The following is a 9063-nucleotide window of genomic DNA, read 5'->3' on the forward strand; positions in this document are numbered from 1 at the left end:
ACTCTGTAGACCAGGCTGGACTCGAACTCAGAAATCCACCTGCCTCTGCCTCCCAAGTGCTGGGATCATCTTCTCCTTTTTTTCAAACACATTATCTTCTTGTCTGTATAGTTTCCTGACTCATATCTTTGCCTTTATTACTGAAACTCATTCTTCATTCAACAGGCAGAGAGATCCTTTTGAAAAATACAATCCTTCCAGTGACTGTCTCTGCACTTAAAATTAAGTCATGACTATGTCCTGTGAGGACCTTGTCATCTGGTTCTGGTGACTTTCTTTCTGATCCTGTATTGTAGTGTTGCTTCCACGTTACTGAGCTTTGTGGACACCAGCAATGTATCAGAAATAAAGGCCAGCCCTGGGATTCTACCATAGTGAACTGACCTCTCTTTACTTCTTTGGACATTCCAAATTGTCCCAGAAAAGCTGATCTGTTAGCCCTTATGCCTGGCATGTTCATCTCCTAGACTACTTCTTCTTCTTCTTCTTCTTCTTCTTCTTCTTCTTCTTCTTCTTCTTCTTCTTCTTCTTCTTCTTCTTCTTCTTCTTCTTCTTCTCCTTCTTCCCCCCCCCCTCTCTCACTTTCTCTATCTCTCTGACACTCTATGTATACCAGGCTGGCCTTAAACTTTTAGCAATCATACTACTTTTGTCTTCCAAGTGTTGGGATTATGGTTATGTGTCACTATGCTCAATTTGTACATTCTTGATGCCAGAAACTGAATCTTTTCTTCCTACAGAGGTGCTGAATAAATGACCAATACAATGACATGGTGAATGGTACAATATAATAGGGCATGCACTTAATATAGGGCGTTTTCTCTGCTTCTCCACACAGCATCAGGAGAAAGCTTGGAGTGGTTCCTAGAAACTCATTCATTGGGAGAATAGAGTTAAAGAAGAAAGTTTGTCTCTAGAAGACAAAGTTTGATGAATAAATCATGTAGATATGAAAAAGCGTACAGCTCCCACTCAGTTGGTGACATATGGAGACCTTGGGTATGGAGGAGAAACAAGGTAAGAAGATACAAGAGTTATATTTAAAACATAGAGATTCAGAAGATAGTTCTAGAATAAATACGGAAGAGGTTTTTTTGTGACACATTTTTTATAAATATGTCAAAGTATATTGTAAAGCCACAATCCCTGTAAATACTTTACGTCCACTTCATGTTACCTTCACGTGCATCAGCTGGTTGTCAACTGCAATCAGGTGATTAAGATTCTCCAGCATCTCTAAATCTTTTATGTCATCAATGTTATTGTTGCTGATATTCAAAATAGAAAGGGATTTCTGGAAGAAAAATCACTAAATTAACATTAGTTCGTCATTATTATTATAATTATTACATGTAGGACTCGGGTCTCAGGTCTTTGAAAGCTTCAGAGCATCAGCCAGGCTCTCTTAGGCAGGATGCAACAGCCATGAGATTTTGTTCCACTGTCTTTACTTTTAGAACTCCAATGTGTGATGGCGGACTCTTGCCTCTCATCCCCTCCACAAACCCTAAGTTCCTCACCTAGAATACAATATGAATGTACAAGGCAAGGAAGCTACAAATTAAAAAGAAAAAAAATACAACCAGAAAAAAAGAACTGCTTATTGTGGACAAAAATGCTTACTGTAGTTTAAGCATAAGACTGTTGTGCTATCACACAGTGGAAAAGTCACATGACCTGATGTGAAAGAATCTCTGGCTGCTTTTTTTAAAAAAATCTTTCCCTCTTTAGTTTTCTCTTGATAATTCATTTGTTCAGAAGGGACTTGAAATAATAATTTCAGTGTTAGCTATTAAAATGAGAACATAAATATACTATATGTTAATTCTAAATGAGGAATCTTAACATCTAAAGCTTTGGAAATCTGCTGAATCTACCGCCAAGACAGCCATGCAGAGCCAACCTTGAGAAAAATGTCCTGACATTTGAAGCTATGATTATGTGTTCAAAGTAATAATCTCATCATGACATTTCTATGTACGATATAATGGATTTAGTTGTATTCACCCATCCAGTACTCTTTTCAGACCCAGCCACTAATACTTCTTAAGGCTTGAGATAATTGAAAAAAGTGATGCTTTATTATTTAGATTTCAGAATCTACTGAGAATCTGTGCAAAAGCTAAACTAGCAAAATGTTTTCAGTGGTGATCTGTGATAAAACGGAGACAAAGAATGACGATGTGCATCTCTCGGAGGCACTGTTAAGTGCGACTGAAATGTGCCAAGATTAGTGTAACATGTGTTTACACATCTAACTATAAGCATTCCTTCTGATGGTCATTTTCCTGTAAATAAGCAGAAAACATTGGGGGTAGGGGAGGTGGTACACTTTGACTCCTGACCAGCAGCGGTTGGACATTTCTTGGTTGTGTTGCCTGACGACCTTTAGCAAAAGGAGTGAGTGTCTACTAACCACATAGCCAAGATCAACTACTTTTTTTTTTTTTTTTTTTTTTTTTTTTTTTTTTTTTTTTTTGGTTTTTGGTTTTTGGTTTTTCGAGACAGGGTTTCCCTGAGTAGCCCTGGCTGTCCTGGAACTCACTTTGTATACCAGGCTGGCCTTGAACTCAGAAATCCACCTGCCTCTGCCTCCCAAGTGCTGGGATTAAAGGTGTGCGCCACCACCGCCCGGCAAGATAAACTACTTTTATCACAAATGGGGTCCTTGAGAGAACTACACAATGATGACTGCTAATTGTTGCACTCCTGAGGATGCAGGCTTCAAATAGTTTATACCAGACATTTCACTATAATAAGCCTCTGTGAACTATAGACCTGCAACATTTCCACATAGGCAAGAGAGCAAGTACTTTTTCCTCCTGGCCCAACAGAGGGCCACTGCCACTCCCAGGTCTCCAAACCAGGATACAAACCCAGGACTCCATTTCTAGGCAATGGAAGACCTTCATTTGCACTCGAGATGTGCTGTAATTGGTCTAAGCATCCCTTTGTGGTTGTATAAACTGGCTCACTTACTGAACCAGCTGTGAGACACCCTTCTATGCTCCTTTTTCTGCTATTGCCACACTAGGTTTCCTTTTCTGGCCCATTGGTAGTACATGGTAGCAGGAAGCCCAGCAACACCTGGATTGCTGAGCAGTCAGCAGGTGGAGCTGCTAAACCCACAAGGTAGCTGCTCCCTGAATGCTAACAACTGCAGAGGCAGTGGAGAATTTTGAGAGTGGCCACTGCAGGGACAAAGGAGGCGGGGAGTGTGGGGCAGACAGAGAGAGGGAATGGGAAGCTGAAGGACACTGTACAGAGGTACAGAGGAGAGACTGCAAGACCTGAGCACTGGAAGAGTTCTCCAGAACTGCCAAGCCTTTAGGGACAAAGATCTCAGACATCCAGACCCTTAGGTCCGTAACACTGTAGCTATTAGCTGTAACACTGGCCACAGTCAAGGGTTGAGGAGCCCGGACACCCAGACTTCCCAGAAGCTGCCACCTCAGTTACTTTGAGTACTACATACAGAACAACGTCATAGGTAGGCCTCCGTGAGAGCGCTAACACCTAGAGCTTTAAGGGTCCCCAAATCCAAAGCTCACCACTGTCCAACATGGTGAGCCTACAACCTCCATCCCTTGGAGGCAGAGGCAGGAGGATTACAAGTTCTAGGCCTACTGGTGCTAGACTCAGACAAGGCCAACCCTGGGCAAATTAGTGAGAGCTTGTCTCAAAATAAAAAGTAAAAAGAGACTAGGAACACTAAAGCTTTGGAAGAGCGATTACTGAGCATGCACAAAGTCCTCATCTGATCCCTAGAGCTGGGATTAACAAAGCAGAATGCCTGCCAAAGATCACAGAGCCTGCAGAGCGTCCTGTTTTCTACCCAGAAAAAAATAAAAGCCCCCAGTGAGCTAACTGGTGACACACCTAGCTGTCCCCTCAGTGGCCTTGGGCTAGTTGTTGCAGTTGCAGTTGAGGTTGAGATGTGTGTGGTGACAACACAGCCGAGTCCATGAGCAGTAGATGGTTTAGTAATCCCATTACTTCTTTTCTAACTTAAAGGACCACTTGTCAGTTGTCTAAGGACCATGTTATTCCTTCTATTCCTAGGTCTTCTAAATCAAAACCAGTGGAATCTGTACTACTGTGTCACATTTATAAATCTCCCACTCCAGAAATGAAGATGGTGTGACAAAGACACGTGAAGTGTTTAGGACTAGCAGTGAATCCTGCTTCTCAGCTTAAGACTGGCTGTGAAGCCACACAGATGTATCCTCAAATCTGGTTAGTGCACATGCCACAACCCCAACATTTGGGAGGCTGATGCCTGAGGTTGTATTTCAGAAAAACTCAAATGAATGAAAGCTTGTCAAATAATTGTACACTCCCTTTTCCTTAAGGTTTCTCCCAGATTTAAAACCATGGACCATAATAGTCGGCAGCGCCCTCATTATGGGCCTGGGTTAGAACGTCAGTTCACATAGCCTGAACACTTCCTTATTTTAGTCCTGGCTCTCTATGAGGTGAGCAACACTGCCCTGTTTGAAAACTACCGTGGAGGGACTGCTCAACAGCAGCTGCCCCAGCCAGCAGCTCTCAGTGTGCAGAGAAGCAGTCTATACGTTTCTGAGTACACCCTCCGCACCTCCTGCTCCACCCTGACTCATTCCTTACTGCACTCCTATCCCAACACTTGAATATGTCCTTACAGCTAGAGAACGAAGGGTCCTTGGGTCAAACAGGAGCTTTTCTCCCAGAGGGAGCCTCTGACTTTCAACATGAAGCTCTCTCAGCTCTTCTAATCCTTCCAAGCCTTCTACGACCGCAATGTAATTGCCTCCCAGATACCTGCAAGACAGACATGGCTTCAGATACATTTTCTGAGAATGATGTGGACTCTAAGGATGTTAAATATACAACAGGGAGGGCAGGGGAGATGGTCACTGGATAAACCACTTGCTGGGCAAGCAAGGAGGCCCTTAGTTTGAATCCCTAGAACCCACATAAAGCTGCACTTGTTAGTGAGCATAGGTAATCCCAGAGGTGAGATGGGGAGGTGGAGAATCCCCAGAAACCAATTTGTGGGTCACAAAGATTGTCTCAAACAAGGTGGGAAGTGAGGCAACATTGGAGGTTGTTTTCTGATTGCCACATGTTTAAGCCTGCATTCACACACAGGAATGTATGCAAATACTGGAAATGGTTGGCCTGCATAGAGTATGGACAAGAATTAAAAAAAAAAAAATCGGTTAACAGAATTAAAAAATAAAAGCACTTACAGTTTTTCCAATTTCTTTAGTGAACTGAGGTTTTCAATGCAGGAAATGCAATTGTTCTGTAGGTACAAGTGGGTCAGATTTGTGGTGTAATTCAGGTTAGTGACTTGACTAATGCGATTATCATATAAATATAAAACACTCAGGTTTTTGCAAAGAGAGAGGTCGTCCTGAAAAGAAAACAAAACAGATCCTATGTATTTACCCCTGCAAGCTTACAAGTTGGATTTTAAGAAAATCTTTCACTTGGACATTTCTACAAATCTCCCTAAGGCTCTTACAAAGTAACATTTCTTGCCCTTAGAACAGTCAAAATAAGACTGTAATGATCAAAAAATAATATGGGGGTTTAGAATTTGGTAACTGTACCAGTAAAATTGCATGTCTTAAGACTCTATTCAGCAATTTTCCTAGGAAGCAATTAGAGACTCTCCTGGAAGTTGAAACAATGAACAAATTCTTGTCCCAACATCACTCTAAAGCAGTGCTTCATCTCTCTGTAGGACTGAAAGCAAACAGTTACAGTTTATAATACTGAAAGCTAGAAACCATCCAACAGTCAAGAGTAATGGACAGCTGGGTGTGGTGATACACACTTCTAGCACTCAAGAAGCTAAAGCAGGTGGATCTCTGTAAGTTCAAGACCAGCCTGGTCCTCATGGTGAGCTCCAAGCCAGTCAGGGCTAGAAAGTGAGACCGTGTCTCAAGGGAAAAAAAGATTAAAAACCTCTGAAAATGCTATTGATCTGAATACTGTAAAACAAAGTTTTATTTCTTTGCAGACTTTCATAAGAATGAAAGCAATAATAATTACCCACTATTGTAATTATCTGAGTAGCTAGGCAGGCAAAACACACTCTGAGCACTTGGGTGGCAGATACAGGCAGAGCTCTGTGAGTTCAAGGCCAGCTTCATCTACACATGGAATTTCAGGACAGCCAAGACTACATGGAGAGACAAAAAACAAAACCAGGCTGGGTTTCAGTATCTTGTTAAAATGGTTATCTTTGAGGAGATTTAAATCTTAAAAATGAATGGTGTGCTTTAAAGGTTAATGCTTTCTTATCCATGAAGCAGCCCAGCGTAGTTATACTCAAGGAGGACACACGTTCTATCAGATCCCTAGGCTGTCATTAAGAACACATTTGGGAATTTTAAGTCTCCAAGTTATTCTCATTTCAGTGTAGGCTATTTTAACTGGTTTTCTTTCCTCTTAACAAAGAACTTTAATAGTACAGGAGTACTGATTGCTCTGTGGTTAAAAAAAAAATTAAAACATTTTTAGATTTATTTTATGTGTATGAGAGTTTTGCCTGCTGCATGCATCTATGTGCCTGGTGCCTTCAGAGACCAGCGGAAGGCTTCAAAACCCCTGAAACTGGAGTTACTGATGTTTGTGAGCCATCTGTGGGTGCTAGGAATGGAACCTTGGTCCTCTACAAGAGCTACTAAACTGCTGAACCATCTCTTTCTCCCAAAAACAAAACAAAACAAACAAATAAGGAAACAAACAAGTAAAGGCCAGGCAGTGGTGATGCATATTCCTTTAATCCCAGTAGGACAGCCAGAGCTACACAGAAAAACCCTGTCTCAAAGCTGACCAGACTCTAGCATGGCTGTCCTCTGAGAGGCTCCACTCACTAGCTGACTCAGACAGATACAGACACCCACAGCTAAACAGTGGATGGAGCTTGAGGACTCATATGGAAGAATAGGAGGAAGGATTGCAGCCCCTAAAGAGATAGGAAACTTCACAGGAAAACCAGAGTCAACTAACCTGGACCCTTGGGGCTCTCAGAGACTGAACCACCAACCAAAGAACATGCACTGGCTGGACCTAGGCCTCCCCACACATATGTAGCAGATGTGCAGCTTGGCCTTCATGTGGGTCCTGAAAAAATGGAACGGGTGCTACCTCAAAGGCTGTTGCCTATATGTGGGGTATGTTCTTCTAACTGGGCTGCCTTGTCTGGCCTCAGTGGGAAGGCAAGCACCTAGCCTTTCAGAGACTTGACCAGGGTTGGGGGTACAAGGGGGTGGGGCACCAGCTAAGAGGAGAAGGGGAGGGGAGGTGGGGGAGAGATTGTGGGAGGGCTGACTGGGAGGGGGACAGAGATCAGGATGTAAAGTGAATAGGTAGTAGTAGTAGTAGTAGTAGTAGTAGTAGTAGTAGTAATAATAAATTTAAAAAAAATTAAAAGCTGTCAATGTGGACTGCTGGGGCTTCTGGGGAAAGTCTATGCAAGATATGATGACACAGAGTGCTTTGAGCAACAAAAGAGAAACATGAGGTTAGGCAACTGAATTCCTGGGGAAAGGGGTCATCAGGAATGGTATAGAGGCTGTTTGTGGTGAATTCTTGCCTGCAATCCTAGTACTTGGAGGCTAAGACAGAAATAGTATGGGTTTTAGTTGGGCATAGTAGTCTTTAATCCTAGCACTTGGAAAGCAGAGGCTGGCCTGGTCTGCAGAGTAAGTTCTGGGATAGCCAGGACTACACAGAAAAATCTTGTCTAATATACCTGACTCAGAATAATCCAAATTTACATAATTAATTATATGTAAAACTTCACCTTTAAACTTTTATTGGAAAAAAGAGGTGGCTGGGGTGAACATAGGACCTTGGGTAAGCTGAGTGCATATTGTCCATGGGTGTGTTGTCAAAATTTTGTATTTTTTTTTTTTGAGACAGGTCTCACTGTATAACTCAGGATGGTTTTGAACATGAAATCCTCCTGTCTTAGCCTCAGAGGGCTGGAGTTATAAGCAAGCAACTATCTTATTTCTTAAAATTTTGACATTTAAAAAGTATTCCAAAGCTCTGGGATGGCACAAAAGCAACAGTTTTCCAAATCCTGTGTGCAGGGCAAATGTACGAGTATTTTAGGGAAACAGGAAAATCTATAACAAATACTGTTAAGACACAGAAACTTAATATGCTAAGTATCAAACAAAGGACATAAAAATAGAACTTAATATAAAACCTCTGGTAAAAATATAGTTAACAAGCTTAATCAAAATAGGATTATTATACTGGGTATGTCCTTAAACCAATAAAAGTTATATTGCTAACTGTGCAAGACCAAGATAATTTAAAGTTCTTACAATCGAATCTATATTTCTGTCTGAAAAATTTATGTGTGTTATTTTCTTCAGGCATTGTGCAAGGGTTTCTTCTTTTCTGGGTTTAAGATTGCTGGTTTTGGCAATTAAATCCACCGTCAGTCGAACCATGGTTTCTGCATAAGTCAAACTCTCAGCGAAAACTCCACTTTGACAGCATGTCCACAAGCAGGCTTAGTATCACTTCCACTTTCTAAAAACTGAAGGGAACAAGGGAGCATTGTGATACAGAGTCGGTCAGGAAGCTGAATCACTTCAACTCTCTCATGGACAACTGTTGATAAGCTAGGCTGCTGGCATTTATGGCTTCTGGTATTTTCTATCTTTATAGTCAACTCTTTTCATTAAAATGTTTAAAACTAAGGGTGGCTGTGGTGGCACACAGTCTTAGCACTTAGAGGCAGGTGGATCTTGAGTTCAAGGCCAGACAAATTAGACCAGTGTTGTGTCTCAAAACAAAACAAACAACCCAAAGAAACAACCAACAAAACATTTAAAGCACAAAATATGAGTTACTTACTTCATGGACATTACTTATTTACATTTTATTGTTTGTGATTTGGAATAGGATCTGGCTGTGTAGCCCTGGGCTGCCTGGAATTTGCTGCCTTTTTCCCTGAACCCTGGGGTTAGAGACCTATGTATGCCAACACAAAGCAGTGGTAGTCCTGGCCACCTCCTCCTCCTCCTGCTCCTCCTCCTGCTCCTCCTC

General features: G+C 41.8%; 1 protein-coding gene across 6 annotated transcripts in view; it reads right to left on the reverse strand.

Moving 5' to 3' along the window:
• Ppp1r42 (protein phosphatase 1 regulatory subunit 42) overlaps positions 1–9063 on the reverse strand; it is a 40529-nt gene that overhangs the window by 25020 nt on the left and 6446 nt on the right. For all 6 annotated transcript variants that reach the window (XM_031366840.1, XM_031366839.1, XM_031366841.1 and 3 more), the window contains 4 exons: positions 8334–8551; positions 5232–5398; positions 4662–4800; positions 1178–1294 (listed from right to left, as the gene is read on the reverse strand). In XM_031366840.1, coding sequence (XP_031222700.1) covers positions 1178–1294; positions 4662–4800; positions 5232–5398; positions 8334–8462 — 552 coding nt within the window. In that variant the 5' untranslated portion in view covers positions 8463–8551. The remainder of the gene's footprint in view (positions 1–1177; positions 1295–4661; positions 4801–5231; positions 5399–8333; positions 8552–9063) is intronic.

This window comes from Mastomys coucha, unplaced genomic scaffold (genome assembly GCF_008632895.1).
Source record: "Mastomys coucha isolate ucsf_1 unplaced genomic scaffold, UCSF_Mcou_1 pScaffold14, whole genome shotgun sequence".
NCBI classification, from domain to species: domain Eukaryota; kingdom Metazoa; phylum Chordata; class Mammalia; order Rodentia; family Muridae; genus Mastomys; species Mastomys coucha.